Source organism: Mustela nivalis, assembly GCF_964662115.1.
Source record: "Mustela nivalis genome assembly, chromosome: 9".
In the NCBI taxonomy this organism is placed as follows: Eukaryota; Metazoa; Chordata; class Mammalia; order Carnivora; family Mustelidae; genus Mustela; species Mustela nivalis.
In genome coordinates, this window is record NC_139028.1 from 61,636,042 (window position 1) to 61,652,893 (window position 16,852).

The window sequence follows — 16,852 nt, forward strand, 5'->3', positions numbered from 1 at the left end:
ATGATGGAAGAGTGGCGAAAGGCACTAAGCAGCTTGGACTTGAAGGTGGACGTCTCTCTTCCATGGATCTCTGCAGAACCACTGTCCACCTGTCTGCTCCCCATTCCTTCCTGGAGGCCTACCTGTGTACACTGCAGCCTCGGGCCCTTGTGCCCTCCACCTCACAAAGGGGCTCAGGCAGAGGGGAACCTTGGCGGAAGAAAGAGGGAAGCGGGTATGCCCACTCCTGGCTCCTTCCCTGCAGCGTCCCCAGCATGGCCTGTGTCCCTTGACCAACGATGGCCCCTACACCCTGGCTGGTCACTGAGGATGAACTAGGGAGCACAAGATGGAGATGGAGCAGCAGCTGAAAAGGAGCTGGTGCCCTGTGGATAAACTACAGCTCTGATCATGGCCATGCAGGAAATTCCGTTACACTTGGGGGCGGGGGTGTCCCACAGCAGGCTTTCATTTACCACTGTTTTTTGTTTTTCTTTTAAATTTATTTGACAAACAGATCACAAATAGGCAGAGAGGCAGGCAGAGGGAGGAAGGGAAGCAGGCTCCCCGCCAAGCAGAAAGCCGGACGCGGGGGCTCGATCCTAGGACCCCGGGATCATGACCTGAGCTGAAGGCAGAGGCTTTAACCCACCGAACCACCCAGGCATCCCCCATTTACCGCTGTTTTGTAGATTGTTGGCCAACATGGCCACAGAATCTCTTCGTGGACCTCCAGCCCGCTGTATTCTGACACTAATGCTGCCCCCAGGCAGAGGCATAGTCTGTTCCTAATGCTTAAAATGGTGGGGGGACGCTCAGAAGTGGCTTTGATCAACAGAATGGAATGAAAAGATGCTGGGCAAGTTGCTCAGGCCAGGATTTAAGAGCTTGCAGCCTTGCTCCCATTCTTACCAAATCCAGCCACCACCGAACACCAAAGACCCATCAGACTCACCTGTCAAGAGAGGCCCAGCCCCAGTTGTTTGTATGCAGCTGCAAGGAGCCCAGGGCAGACTGAGAAGAGCCACCTGGTCAGCCCACAGAACTGCAAGAAATACCAACTCCTTGCTTCTTCAACCATTCAGCTTTGACATAGCCGGCTAGACAGCAATAGAGAACTCTGATGGGCAAGTACTTCTCTCCTTTGCAAATATTGCCCTTCCTTCACAGCCCTGCCCATTTTTCACCTCCTCCACTTCCTCTTCTGAAATCATCACTCCCTCTCCTGAACCCCACCACTCTTTGTTCCCACTTCCCTTGTTTGTGGCCCTTCTGGCATATTGCCTCATCAGCTACCAGGCACCTTCCTGAGACACGGGGTAACTTTATCACCTGAATCCCAATTACCCATATTCCACACCATTCCAGACATGACATGGGGTGACTTACACATTTAAAATATTATCTTACTATGCTCACAACACCAGAGATGGGTATGGTAGTCTTTATTCCTCAAATGGCAAAATTGAGGTTCGGAAATGACATGAATTGCCCAGAGTCACCGAAGAAGGGATGAGCCAGGATTTAAACCCAAGTTTACAACTCTCAGATGTCCCTACTGCTGTAGTTATGGGTATTATTTGTTCCTGGAGAGAAAGGATGTTGCTTCCCTGCTGGAGGGGAAGGGGAAGTCACAAGGACAGTTCCCACTGGCCATCCTGACCTTCACTACTGACATATGTCCCAAACCTAGGAATCCAGAATCTTCTCATCAGGGCATCTGTCCCCATGTCACCCACCCTGCAGACACACAGAAACATACACTCCTGGTGGCTGGTCTTTCTTCTCAGTGTCGATCTGCTCTGTATCTTAACACAGCCTCTCATCTTCCTTGCTCAGCAGATCAGGACCAGGGCTGGTAAGGTTGGGGCTGATGGATCAGGAAGGATCAGTCAACATGGTGTTCTCTAGCCCTGTCAGTAGAGGTGTGGCTGTAGGGCCACAGGGCCTGAGTGGGGGTCCAAAGAGAGGCTTTGATGAGCCCTCTTTGTCGAGGAATGAGGAGGAACAGAAGAAGGCTAAAACAGAATCCTTTCATCTGTTGAACTGATGTTTACGGAGACCCTCCCCCCACCCTTCTGTGCCAAGGTCAGGGCTGAAATAACAATGGATGAGCTCTCCAGCTGAGTTTCAGGGTTCATCTTAGTCAGTCAGGGAAACTGAGGCTTAGGAGGAGGAGAAGGCTGCCCAGCACCATACAGCAGTGACAGAGCACAGTTCTCCTTCTCCACCTTTTCAGCCCTGTGGCTGCCAGTCTATAGCTCAGAGGACCCAGAAATGCACAGGTGCTTAGCATGAGCAAAGAGACTGCAAGGCCACCCCTCCTCTCTGGCACAGGGAGGGAGGGGCGGAGACATCCAGGGTGTGGGATGAGGGAGTTTGTAGGAGATGGGGCTGGAGCATGTGCTTCTTTTGTGCCATTATACAAGGTCAAAGAAACTCAAGGTCAAGGAAGAAAAACCAGGTGAGAGTGGCCCCTCTCTTTCTCTGTCCCTTGAGTGACATGACAACAGGGGACCGAGACCTCAGAAATCCCTCTCTTCCAGCAGTCTCTCCCATTCACTGAGGGGCAGGCCAAGGAGAGGGAGGCTGGCAGGGGGTTTCGCAGCAGGGGTGAAAATCACCAACTCCAGAGCCTGGTGTCCCCTCCCGCACACTGGCTGGGACTTGGGGCCTGGTGTGGTTGGATTTGCAGAGGTCTGGGAAGGCTGTGAAGGTATGTTCAATAGATGCCTCCAGGAAGCCTTCTTAGATCATAGCACCTTCCACTGGGCTCCTAACGCCAATCCTGCCTTCTGGGGAGGCACTCAGCAGAACTCCAAGTGTTGGTCCACGGGGATATTGTACTTCAGCTTGTGGGCTTCAAAGAGGTCACACAGCTCCCTGATATAGCGCTGGTGCAGCTTGTCCACCTCCTCCTGTGAGGGGTATGGTGTCTTCTGCACCTCAATGGGCTTTCCCACTGCAAGGCACAAGTGTGGGTGTTGGTCTGGAGCAGGAACCATGGGGCTGCAGGAGCCCTACCCCACAGCATCCCGGCACAAAATGCTCTTACTGCCATCCCTTTCAACCCTGTGTTGGGTGATGGCTTCTAAGATGTTATGGTAACTCCAAGATTCTGATATAGTAACAACATCAGTGAGCATTGCCACATGCCATGAAACGCACCAGGAATGCACCAGGCGCTTGCCACGCATCATCTTCTTTAATCCCTGTAACAATCCTATGGGAACAGAAACTCTTACCCCTGTTGACAGGTGGTGTAATGAGGCTCAGAGAGGCTAAGCAACTTGTTCAAGTCACACAGCACGGAAGAATCCCATTCCAGTTTTCAAATCCTGGGGATATGCTCCACAGGGTTCTGGGAGCCCAACATGTCATGATCAGAGGTACCTGTAGATCTAGGACGAGGTGGGCCCACAGCCCACACAGCTCTTCCTCCTCCTTCTCTCTCCATCTGGCCTGTTCCAGGGAAGCCCTAAGTGACCTCTTTGGTTGGGATAATCGCTCCCCGGCCTTCTCTTGGCAATAGGTCTGGGGGCAGCAGGAGAACTAACACTCTTGAAAATATTGCCACAATACACAGGGAAAGTCATGGTGTAGGGGTACACCAAGTCTGTGCTCAACTAGCAAATAAACAGATGGAAAAAGACGAACCTTCCTCTATAGGCTTCATCAGAGGGATCTAGCTGGGATCCAAGAAGAAAGCAAATGAGGAGTCCCAAGAGCTGAAAAAGATAGTGCTGAGTCCATGGACGAGAGCTCATGCCCATTATTTATGGGATAATCCCTCAGGTTCTAATCCAAGTGTAGCATTTCCTACTCTACACACAATTCTAATAGACTTGGAATGCCCTTTTCTTGTACCCATCCTCTCCAGTAAGCCTGAGGAGATCCTTTGGGTCAGAATTAAACCTTCTTCTCTAGAAACATAAAAAGTCAAATAAATCCTGATCCGATCCTCATCCTTGTTACTCAAAGGCAGAGTGTTATTTTGGAAGTTACTTAACTTCTCAGAGCCTCAGTTTACCATTAGTGAAAGGGGGATGGTAGTCCCTGTCTTGAAGGTCGTTAGGGCAGATCGAGCTGCTGCACAGTAGGGACCCTGCCGGGCACACAGCAGCCACTCTGTAATCCGTGGTGACTATTGTTCCTTGTGCCTGTTTCAGTTCCCATCCCAGAGCGCCTTCTATCAGGCTTACCTGCTCAACTGATAAGCAGTGTCTGTTTCCTGGTCTCCTAAGTGTGTTTCCCCATCTAGAATATGAGCTCCAGGAGGGCAAGGATGTGTCTGACCTGTCTCCATGTCCCCTTGCAGCCCGGAGCCCAGGCCTCTTTCCCTGTAGCCCCCCACCCCCCACCCCACCCCCCGGGCCAGGCTGGCTCGTGGCTCACCCACAGTGGTGATGGGCTGGCGGTAGGGTATGAGACCAAAGCTGTACTGGAAGACACCACGGCCATGGAAGAGTGGGAGGGAGATGCCCATGATCTTCTGCAGCCGGTTCTGGATCCAGCGCAACCAGGAGCCAGGGGAGTTCTCGACCTGGTCAAAGAGTTCATTCTCCCCGAAAGAGAAGATCGGCACCAGAGGTGCCCTGGAGAGAGACAGGAGAGGATATGCGTGGAAGGTCTCATAGGAGGCCCCAGCTAGCTTCCTGCAGGGACCCAGCGACCGGGAATTAGAGCAGAGGATGGAGCCCTGCATCAGCAGTCAGAGGCCTGGGTTGTCTCCCAGCCCTGCCATAGCTTTGCTTTCTGACCTTGGGCAGATCCTGGCCCGTCTCAGGGCCACAATCTCCCAGTTGTAAGGGACAGACAGACCAGAATGTTTCAGAGCCCTCCCAGATAGAAAACATCTGTGAGCTTTGCAGAGAAATCTCTCTGGCCCCAGATAGCTTGTGTTTTACAAAGATGCTTCTAAGTAGAAGAGTTCTGTGATATGCCCCACACTCCATCCTCCCAGATCCACAGATGTCAGATCTTGTACCAGCTTTGGGCAGACATGTCCCTTCCCACTTAGTGCCTTTGATCACCAAGCCTCCCTTCTGCAATCTTCTCTGGTATGTGGGCATGCCATAGTACATCTCTCACCAAAATTTCATCTTTGTTGTAAACAGACTGAGAACCTCCCTGCCAAAATACAAGCCACTTAATCTCTGCTGTCTTCCCACCAAAATCTAACCCTTGCAAATCTCCCCTGGAGCCAAGAGCCCTCTCCCCAGATACCCATGCATCAAGGCGAGCCTGACGAAGCCTTTGCGGTTCCGGAGCAACAGCGTGAAGGCTCCTGGCCTGGCGTTCAGGGCCTCCTGGGCACCCCCTACAATAATGGCCAGCAGATTGCCACCTTCCTTCCTGCTCAGAATGTGAGCAGCGCTCTCCTTGTCCGACGTGACCAGCCCTAGGGAGAGAGGAGGGTGCTCAGGTATAGGGAAGTGGGCAGGGATGGTGGTGTGGGTGAGACAGGAGAGAGAGACCACCGAAAGTGGCCGCAGAGGCCCGGGTCCCCACCCCACTGCCTCCAGTTGGGCGTCCCCTGAGGACTGGAACTGAGTCCTCTCCCGGCTCGCGGCTGTGCAGAGTACTTCTTTGGGTCTAGCTACTTCTCCCATTGCACACGCACTTGCAAGAAGTATGGAAGTGCTGGCAGCCCTCCCCTCCCTAAGCTGCCTCATCCCTTGCCTCCAGCCTCATCCTCCTGGGCTACCCATGGGTATAAAGACTCACCCCCCGACATGATGTAATCCCTGAAGAAAGGGGCCCGGAACCACAGGCTCAGCATCATCAGACGGGGGCGGATGCCTGGGAAGAGCGAAGGGAAGCCCGTGCTGTCTGTGCACAGGTTGACAAAGGCTCCAGCTGCCAGGACCCCGTGGGGGTGGAAGCCCGCAAGGTAGTTCCGGGAGGGGTCCAACTCAGCAGTCTTGACCAGCTGCAAGGACAGCAACCTGGTGAGCTGGAGCGGGACCTGTGTGCCAATCCTGACCATGCCACTCATCAGGGTGACCTTGGGCAAGCCGCTCTCCATCTCTGAGGCTCAGTTTCTTAGGAATACTGAGATACGGTATGTGAATGCACCCAGGGACACCCTCTTATATTCATGGCTGACTCTGGACAAACTGCTTCCCTCTCAGGCTCTCCATCTGTAAAATGGGGACATTTAGCCCTGACCTGCCTACCACCCAGGGCTGCTAAGAAGCCCTGGTGTGCAGTACCCTGAAATTACCAAGATTACTACAGGACCAGGTATCATTTGAAGGCATCAAAGGGACACACGGGAGTGCCACCATGCTGGAAGAGCCCCAGTTTAACAAAACTCAGTGTAAGAAAAATGGGTACTTAAGACCTGGGAGTGAGCATTGCAATCTTGCTATCTTAGCAGCAGTGGTTGGAAGAGCACGCAGCCAGAAGGCTTATCTACCCTCTGTACAATGCAAGTGTCTCCCTGCTCCCCCTACACCAGACCCTCATTGCCCCTCAACCATTGTCGTCTGCTAGCAAGCAACTTGCCAAGGTCTGGTCATGTCTGCAGCATGGAGCAGGAGGTAGAGACCACCAGCCATCACAGATGGCCTGGGAGAGGAGAGCTGCTGTCTTTAGCTGCTCCCAGGTATAGCAGAATGAGGGTGGAAGGGCAGGAACTGAGCTAACAGATGCTGCTCTTGGCCTGCCCATTCCTGGACAGGCTGCTCCGTGGTCCAGGGTGCAGACTATAGCTGCGGGCAGAGACTAGGTGGTGGTAGGGGGCAATCCTTCCGCCACCCTGCCAGGAACTGCAGGCCCACCTTTTACACTGCTCTGCACTTCAGGAGCCACAGCCATCAAGAGTCTGAAGGCCCCAGAAGCCCCTGGGCCATGCCCAAAGCCCCTGATGGAACTGCCCAGTTCCCACAGCAGTCTGCAGCCCTTTCTGCCCCCAGGTCAGCTTTGCCATGGTGAAAGTTCGTCCTGTCATCAAGCTAAAACTTGCAGCGGGTGGCTCCCTGAGGATTCTTGCTGCCACCTTTGGGGTCCCAGAGGCCTGGCTGCCTGTCCTCAGAGCAGCCTGGAGGGACCTGAGGGCAGCGACAGTGATATGAGCCAACTGCCCCCATCCAGGCCGACCAACCCCAGATTCTCCAGCACTTCACCTGGACTTGTTTTCCGCAATCCCCCCACCCTGCCCAGTATGGCCCCCAGTTACCCACTGATCATTGGAGAAACCTACAGGGACCACAGCTGGAGAGACCACTGTCTCCCACACGAGGACAAAGGTCTCTGCTCCCACAGGGGAACTTATTAGAGGTGAAGCTAAAGCCAGAAGAGAGAAACCTCTAGTTAACCTCAGTGGGAAAGGCGCTTGCTTGGGAACCCATCTGGCATGTTCCTCTACAAACACACCTGGCTCCCCACACTGACGCACGGGCACACGAATTCTTCCTCAGCCAGCAGGAAGGCAATTTTGCACAAGCCCTGGAAAGGCAATTGCGCAATAGCTGAATACCTAAAAGCAGGACTGACCTTTTACCCTAGCAACTCCACTGCTGAGGAATTTCAGCACTGTATTTCATTTTGGCTGTGTCGTTGTGTAAAATGACACGTGGACGAGATTACTAACTGAAGCATCATTTTTTTGGTACTATCCAAACCTCAGCACCCCCTCCAGTGCCCATCAACAGGGCCCACTGAAGCAAATTCTCACAACATCCATACAGTGGGGCACAGGGCAGCCCTAGGGAGGTAGGAGCAAGATCTCCCTGGCCTGGCAGGGGAAGACAGCCCCAGTTACTGGTTAGGACAAAGCATAGGGCAAGTCAACGTGGGCAGAGTGTCACTTACTGTGCTGGGAAAGGGGACATGCACTTGTTCATTTGCAGACACACTAAACACTAGTGGTCCTAGTGGCCTCTGGGGCGGGGACTTTTCACCCACGTACCCCCTCGTCCCTTTGGAATTTTGAACAAGAACATATTGCCTATTTTGAATGAGCAATGAATGTATAAATGAACAAATGAATGAAAGAATGATAATCCTTAATAAAGAAGCCTTTGCATATAGAGAAATACCCTGGTGAATGAGGGCCCGTGTCTAGGCACGCGTGCCAGTATCTGCCCGGGCACTGATGTGTGCGTGTGCAAATGTGTGCACTGACAGGGCCATCACTGTCCCGCTATCTTCCCAGGCCCATCTCTCAACAACTGCCCTTGTGCCCTCTCACACGCTTGGCGGTGACCGCCACTGTCCTGATGGCTCCTTTATGGCTCACAAAGCACCCACGCCACCAGCTTGTGTAACCGTGGCCCTAAGGAGGGGGGCTGCAGTGTGAGAGCCCCCATTTGACAGCTGAGCAAAACTGAGGTGCGGGGGGGGGGGCGGTAAGCGACCTGCCCATACACAGATGACCTGAGCTCAGTTCTACTGTCTCCCGCTGAGAGCACCTGAGAGAGCCTTTGTTGCAGAACCAGAGAGACATCCCGAGACTCAGGACTGTCTCAGGGGCCATTTCCTTTCTAGTCAAACTTGGAATGTCCAGGGCTCTCAGGAGAAGGCGTTTCCTGCACCAGCAGCCTGCCCCTCCCGGCTCCAAGACCTGGCCCTGGAGAACCTGTTCATGACCTTTTATATACCTCGATTACTTGGCAGTTTAAAAATGCAGGGCAAGCAAGGTCTGATTCAGTATTCTGGCTCCGGCCTTGGGGCATCTGATTTGTGGCAGATTTCCCATAGGATTACGATATCTCCCTGGCCCTGGCAGCCTTGGTATGCCATCAAGATGGGCTTCAAACCCCCTCACCCCTGCCCTCTCCCCCTTGCACTCACAGGCTCACAGAACAGACACCCACTGACATCTGCAGCTGTATCTCCTCAATTCTAAGATACACCATTCCTTTGCATCTTAACATTATGTTCTCAAAATGCATTTGATGATTCCTCTGGAGGGATTTTTTTCTTAGTGGTACATAAAATACTGCTGCTTTACCATTAAGGATATCTTAGAGGGATGCCTGGGTGGCTCAGTCCCCCAACTCTTGACATATCAGCTTGGGTCTTGATCTCAGGGACATGAGTTCATGTCCCGTGTTGGGCTCCACACGGGGCGTGGAGACTACTTTAAGAAAAAAAAAAAAAAAGAATGTCTTAGAGTTTAATACAGATGTGCTAAGCATGGATAGCTGGAAGGACTGCCCCAGGTGGTACCCATTCCCAGCACCTCCCGTCAGTATACTGACGAGCCATCTTCTGTTCATGCTGCCAGGGACTTAGTGGTGACAACATCCCTATTTTACAGATGAGGAAACCGAGGCACGAGGTTAATTAACTGCTTCTGGGTCACATAGCTAGTAAAGTGGCAGAGGCAACACTTTAACACAGGTGGCCTGGCTCCTGCAGGCTCTGCCACCTTGCAGGAGTCCCCAGGTGAAACACGGTAGGGGTTAATGTGAAAGGAAGCACTTCCAGGAAGGGTGCCAGCCCAGGGAACACAGCTCACTCCTGGAGAACTTGAAAGGCAAAGGGGGAAGGTGAGGCATGAGCAGGGGGTCCGGGGTCCAGGGACCTGCAGGCTGGTCAAAAATTAGATTTCATTTTTAGGTGTCATGAGAGTCACAGCTGTTGTGGCATTGACTATCCTGGCTGCTGTGTGCAGGATAGACTGTAGCAGAGTCCAGATAAAGAGTGACTGGTCAAGATTCAGGTAGCTAGTGGGGGAGGAGTTTTGGAGTCAGACCCTGGGCCCCAGAGCAGTTCTCAACCAGGGTCAGTTCCCTGAGCCCACCAGGGGACATGTAATGTCTGCAGCCGTTTTTGGTTGTCATACCTGGTGGAGGGGAGTGCTACTAGTGGGTAGAGGCCAGGGATGAAGCCACCCCCACATCCATCATTTAGCCCCAAATGTCTATGCACAGAAAGCCTCCTGAGAGCTGATGGCTGGGGAGGGACAGCAAGAAGAGGAACTGAGCAGGAAGGAGGCTCCCTCCCTGCAGGGCAGCCAGAGGGCTGAGAGAACAGCTGTGCTCAAGGCAGAGGCAGGGCCCCTGGGGCAGGGTGGGTGGTCAGGACAGGCACAGCTCAGTGCAAAGGAAGACCTTCTTCCAGGCAGAGCCCTCCTGTGATGAAAGGAGCCATCACAGGATCAAGTGTTACTCCGTCCAAGTGCACGCTGCAGATCTGTCCTGGGCAGGCGGCTGGCTACCCACCTTCTTCTGACTCAGGCTAAGAGCCCCCAGTATTCTTGGTGGGGGGTAGGAGGGGGAGTGGGAGGGAGGGCCTGAAGTCCCCAGTGACGTCCACAGGGCTGTGAGGAACAGAGGGAGGTCCCAGGTGTGGGAGGAGAGGTATCCTGTGCTTCCCCAGGCTTGCAGCATTTCCTGACACCAGGCCACAGCAGTCCACCCTTCTCATGCCTTGGCCTGTGGAGACAGTGTTGACTCCAGGAGGATGAAATCTTCCCTGGGGGAACCTAGCTCTGGGGCTGGCCTTCAGCATGAGGTGGGATCAGTGTCTCCTATGGGAAACCCATCGCCTGATTCTTCACCATCAGCTCTTTAGAAGCCTGTAGCATGAGTTCAGAAAGCTGCAAGGCCCAGAGAGTTTCCTAATTCTGCTTGGAATTCCATCCGTAGATGCTAGTTCATAAAATCAACCTAAGAACTGATAGAAGAATCTCAGAAATCTATATGCATTTTACAAGGGAAAACAGAATTCTGTCAGTGTGTGCGGGAGAGTTACCTACCTTCCGCCCTTCTCAAGATCCCAGCGGGGCGGGGCCGTAAAAGTGTGTGGAAGAGTGGGAGGGTCTTCTGGGAAGAGGTGGGGAAGGGGATCTGTGGCCCTTTCCCCAACCCTGCAGGCTCCCAGCCTAGGATTGGCAAAGTCAAGTGCATGCTATCTCGCCCTCTGCTGGCGATGTGGTGGTACTGCCTGCCCTCTGCAGGGGGGATGCAACAGGCCCTCAGTGGGCATTAATCCAGAAACACTACACAAAGGACTGAGGCAGATCATCAGGGCAGTGTCCCACCAGGGCCAGTAGTGCCTGGCTAGGGGAGGATCAGGAAGGGCAGTGGATAGGATAGGCGCAGACCCTGTTTGTCTTTGTGGACAAGATCCCAGAAGCAAATATGGGGAGAAGTCCTCCCCCAACATGGACTCCTGGGTTAGTTCAGCGGCTGCTCATTCACTCTACCCTTCCACAAGAAGCACCCCTCACGAGTGTGGAATTCTCTGCCACTCAACTTCCTGCCCTCTTCCCAGCCCCCAGCGTGATGCCCTACTGCCTGGCCCTGCCCATGCCACCCTTGCCCTTTGCCCAGGAGGCCTGCTCACTGTGGAGCTTGGGGCTTCGTACCCCAGCTCTTGCCCAGCTTCCCCAAGTCCTTGCCAGGCCCCAGGACTCTCAAAAGGGAGTCAGGCAGGAGCCCTGAATCCACTGCTGAGTGCCCAGGAATCTGTGTCCTCCACTCCCTCCCCCTTTGCCAGCTAGGGACCTAGCGCCAGGAGGAGTGGGAAGAGGTGGAGCTCCAGGATGGGAGAAGCCAGGCAGGTGTGAAGGTCAGAGCAGCTGGGCTCTGGGCTGTCAGAGCCCTCCCCCCAACCACAGTCACGTGCACGTGTCTCCATGCTCCCCACTGACTTGGTCATGTAATACTAGCACCTAGTGTCCTGCCAACCTACATGGTGAGTTCCTGCTGGCTCAGCAAATCTGACCAACTCAGTGACGTGTGAGGCATCATCTGCACATTACATATGAGAACACTGAGGCTGAGAGAGGCTATGAAACTCCCCCAAGGGCACCACAGGCTGAGGTGGCACTGGCATTAGAACCTAGTCTGTCCTGCTCCAGAGGCCGCATTTTATGCCTTTCTTCTACCGTTTCCAGGGGACAGCCAGCTTTCCCTGCCTGGCACCTGTGTTCCCCACTGCCTGCCCACCCTGTCCCACCCAGCCAATACACCAGCCCTGCCCGGCCACTCAAGTCCCAGGATTGTCTGCCTGGCATTCGGTAAAGGAGGCAGTGGGTCTGTTCATGAAAATCTGAGGGTCCGCTTTACTCCGGACTGAGTTTGAGTCCAGGGTGAAGTATCCACAATGAGATGCCCCGAGTCAGAGTGAGAGGTTCAAACGTGCACAGGGGAGGAGGGTCAGTCTGCTTTCTAGATATCTGGGGAAACTGAGGCTCAGAATGGGCGAGGTTTTGCTCAAGGAAACCCAGCAATCTTGGAGATAGGGCAGAATAGAACTAAGAACCAGTTCAGGGCTCTCTCTCCTCTGCCCCTTACCCCATAGTTCATGCACACGCCTCAAAACCAGAACTTGTTGTGTGGAGTTGGTCACACCTTTGTCCCTCTCGGGGTGTCATTCTCCCCACTCTGATAAAGGGTGATGCTCGATGGTCTCTTGGGACCTTGAGCTTATTACCTTCACCCCCTCCCTGGCCGCTGAGGGGTTACACCTGTAGGATATATGTGTGTGCCCACAGAGCTCCTCCAAACCCTGACATTTTCCCAACCCTGGGAAATGACAGCCAGAACGAAGCGGGACTCTTCCCCAGGCCCCACAGTGGTGTAAGCTCTGGCCCCTTCCACCCAGCCCAGCATTCTGCTCCCCGCAGCCTGGGTGGCACTTCCCCCCCCCCGCAACCCCATCCCCACCAGTGCCAGTACTCACCGAGATGGGGAAATAGTCCCTCATGTACTTCCACAGGAAGCAGCGCCTTAGGGCTTGGATGGGCCTGCCCCCCTGCAATGGCTTGTCCCAGTCCAGGTACCACCAGGTCGCATACAGGACACTGACTAACCAGAATCTTGTGAACAGGAGGCCTATGAAGACCACAATGCAGATCTGGGCTGGGGAGGGAAGCAAGAGCTATGAGGGGTCTGAGAGGAAGGAGGTGAGACGTCCACACTGAGTCGCCGGTATGCCCCGCACTAGCAGCACCATCCCGTCCAGCCTGTGGCACCAGGAGGAAGAGCTCAGCTTCCCACGCCTTCAAGGAGGAAATGTACCCGCCAGTGTCTTGCTTGGAGGAGACTGGAACCTACATAGGTCCAACTTCAAAATTCATAGTTCCCGCTGTCCTGTCTCCCTTGTTCACTCTGGCCTCCTCCCTCCCCAACCCCCCACTCCCTCCATACCACCACCCCACCACCCCGTCCCACCTCCCTCCCTCTGTAGTCTGCACTCCCCAGGTGCTCAGTAAATGCCTGCTTCAGGACTGACTGGATTATCCGTTTCTGGTTTCCATTTTTGGGAACCTCAGAGAAAACGGGGACACTCTTTCTGCCCACCCTCTGCCCCATCTTTCCACAGATCAATCTGGCCAGGTCTTCCTCTCTTTAAAGCCCTGCCCTGGCTTTCCTGTAACCCTGGGAGGAGCTGACTGGCCCTACCCACCTCCTCACCCACTTGCACCCCCAGTACTCTGGCCACACTAACTGCGGTTCTTACAGCTTCCTGAACTCCTTTAGTCCCTTAGCTTTTGCGCATGCTGATTCCTCCTTCCCACAGTGCCCTTTCCCAGTAAAGAGGGAAGGAGAAAGAGGCCAAACCCCTGGCTGGCCGATGCTCAGGGGTGTAGCAGGGCTGGCCTAGGACAAGTCCCAGTGAGGAGCTCTCCCTCTGACCTGCAGGTCCGAATCCCTTGCCATAGGCTAATCCCAGCTTCATTTCAGGGTCAGCGGGTCTGTGGGCCATCCCTAATCTGATGCTGATGGAAAGAACACCGCTAGAGAATATGGCTCCTTCCCCACCCCCTTTCCTCCACTCAACACCATAAACTCATTCTCTTAAAGAAAGTCAGCTTTCAGTTGTATATTCTACTGGAAAGGACGGTAGTTGGGTGTGTCATTCCTGGCAGGTTTCTTGGTGGAGGGGACCTTGACCCAGTCCAAACAGTGGTAGAGCTCCTAAGGCAGACGACATAGCTCACTCGGGGCTCACACGTGTTCACTTTACACAGAGCAGCTCTGACGGGCCAGGTGCTAGTGGGCGGCCTTGAAGGACAGACACAGAGTCCTGCCCTCAGAAAGCTAACGTTGCAGGGTCCCCATTTGGGGCACTGTGTGTTTTAAATTGTTACTGCGATAAAAGGCGCATTAACATAAAACGTATCACCTTAACCATTTTTAAGCACAGTTCAGAGGCAGTAAGTCCATTCCCTGTGTAGCCCTCACTACCACCATCTCCCGGAAACCTCCCCCTCTCTCTCCCCTCCCCCTCCCAAATTTGAACCTCTGACTCCCTGAGCCCCCTCCCCCAGCCCCTGCTGGCCACCATTTGCTTTTCCGGCTCTACAAAAGGGACTGTTCTAGGAAGCTCGTAGAATCGTCAAGTGTTGGTCTTTTGGTGACTGGCTTGTGTCACTTCACATGATGCCACAGCGGCCTGCTCATGCCATCCGTGCTGCCCTGCGTGTCAGAATTCCCTTCCCTTTTGGAGCCAAATGCTACTCTCTCGTGGGTGCCGACCACGTGTTGTTCTTGTTCATCCAGTCCTCTGTCGATGGACCAAGGGCCTTTCAATCTCCCCCGTGGCCCCCATCTCCTGAACAGCTCCCAAATGGGGCCACATCTCCCCATCCTCTGCCAGCCTCGCTAGACCAGACTTGGCAGTCTTTTTCCTAAAGGAACAGGTGGTCAATATTTTAGACTTTGGGGTTCAAGACCCAACATGGATAATAATACATAGGTCCCTAACCATTTAAAATACAACCCCTTGAAAATGTAAACTTAGCTCATAAACTGTACAAATACAAAAGTGGTCAGTGGGCAGGATTCGGCCATGTGCCATAGTGTGGTGGCCCCTGATGGGGACTGGGATGGCTCCCTGCCATAGCCCATCCCCCCACACTCAAAACACAGTACATACCTCCCCTGCAGCCACAGGGAACTTCAGCTCCCAGAGTGGATCTCCCCTACCGTAAGCCCTTCCAAGGCTCCCCTTTGCTCCCAGGATGAGAGATAGGGTAAAACCTCCTACTCCCAGAACCAGGGGGCCCACATCCCTTTTCCCAGCCTTCCTCCTTCTAGTCCTCCAGGCCTGGAGCTACTAGACCTCTCTGGGCTGCTCCTGATATTCCCAGGCTCCTATGGCCGGGCTCGCAGGGCTGGGGGACCAAGGCCGGGTGGGGTGCGGGGACAGAATGTTCAAACACACTCCAGGGCCCCAAGATCACAGAAGGCATGCTGGGCCTGATGAACCTTACCCTCTGGGATCCCCAGGCCACAGCTTACCTCTAGGCCCCCAAGCGACCTTTGTCCAGGATCCCGCAGACTTGCAGTCAATCCTGTTAGGCCCCCTTCCCAGGCTGTCTCCACCAGCCTCTTAGCCTCTTATACACACCTCCTCCCACACCATCTGCCCTTCTCCTCTCTCTGCCCCTCCTTCCCTTTCTTCTTTTGGTTGTAGAAGGAACCCAGGACTCCAGACCTACAACCTTGGGCAGTTAAGTGATTTTGTTTCTCTGCCAGGGCTGTTTAAAATGTTTAAGAACCCTTGGGAGAGAGACACAGATGAATCATAAGGGAAACAGGATGCTGGGGGCCCGCTTTGCTGGGGGTGAATCCTTCAGTGGCAGAACTGCGAGGGGGTTCTGAGGGAGCATCTGGGTGTGTGTGTGTGTGATGCTGGTGACCAGCCGGTACAGAGGATCCCCGGACTGTAACACCTGGATAGTGGCATCCGTGCACAGGCTGAAGACCAGCCCCCAGGGAAGCACAGCCTACACTGTCTGGTGCTGGCATAGGAACTAAGGAATAGGAACTGTCTACACTGGCATAGGAACCAACCCCCACCCCCTGGCACCCCCCACCCCTCCCCCGTCACTCTCTACCCCTGCTCTGTCGCCCGCCCTCCTCAAAAGAGTTCCCTTTGGCAGAGTGGAGTCTGGGCCAGGGTGGTCTCCCTGGTCACCATCAGTGTGATTGTGGTGGGCATGGGGTGGGGAGGGGGACCTAAGCATACTTCCCATGGGACCCCAGCCCAGGGGTCCAGCCCAGTGTGCGCTGGGCAAAACAAGCACATTCCTCACTTCATCCTACAACAGCTCTACCAGCTGATTAGAATTAGAGACTTGCAGAGGTCAGGGGCTGGGTTGCCCAGCCAGACTCTGAACCAGGCTCACCTCGGACCCTCCCTCATGCCCCAGTCCCCTGGTAGTCTACCTTCCCTCACATTCCTATTCTTTCCCTGTTCCCTTCTCTTTCCCTACCCACCAGTCTGTTTCCTCCTCTCTGAAAGGAAGGCAGGAAATCCGTTCCTTCTGAGAAGCCCTACAGACCCTGGAACTTTTCCATAATCACCTAGGTTCTTCCACACACCACCACCAGGCAGCCTGAGGCAGGGTCTCTGTCCTCATACTAAGCTAGAAACTCAGTAACCTGTCCAAAGCCACACACAATGGCTTCTACCACACCCTGCTATCTCCATGCTCTGAGAGCTCTGAGAGCAGCAAAGTCCCCATTAGGGTGAATGTCTTTCCACCATCAATACACTTGTGCACCTGGAGTGGCAGGTGTCCATGACCTCCCAGCCCCCAGCCCCGCTCGCCTTACCCAGGGCCAGGAAGGAGAAGACCCACTGCAGGACCATGAAGGTCTGCAGCCTGCGCTCCCACGGCAGGAACAGCGGTGCAAACTTCACCATGCTGGCTCCTCTGATGGCTCCAGCGGCTTCTCGGAGCGTGTCTGTGGTGCGCGACACCAACTGATTTTTGTTGATATTGGAGGTTGCATAAGAGTTTGGGGGGGGGGGATGGGGGAGGAGCGTTCCCCACCCAACCCCACCCAGCCCCACCCAGCTTCAAGGCCTCTGGCCCTAAGGTGGCTGGGACGGGCTCCCTAGGAGAAACCTTTGAATCCACCTACGCTGGACCTAGGAGGAAGGAGGGAGAAAAGGAAGT

The 16,852-nt window shown here is 54.3% G+C and overlaps 1 protein-coding gene across 1 annotated transcript; it reads right to left on the reverse strand.

The window, feature by feature from the left end:
- Positions 1 to 2,786: 2,786 nt before the first annotated feature.
- MOGAT2 (monoacylglycerol O-acyltransferase 2) lies at positions 2,787 to 16,596 on the reverse strand (the record flags this gene model as incomplete). The annotated part of the gene is made up of 6 exons (XM_082682562.1): positions 2,787 to 2,941; positions 4,375 to 4,574; positions 5,206 to 5,380; positions 5,707 to 5,911; positions 12,622 to 12,800; positions 16,506 to 16,596. The coding sequence occupies 6 exons, from the start codon at positions 16,594 to 16,596 to the stop codon at positions 2,787 to 2,789; spliced, it is 1,005 nt and encodes a 334-aa protein (XP_082538688.1).
- Positions 16,597 to 16,852: the final 256 nt, after the last annotated feature.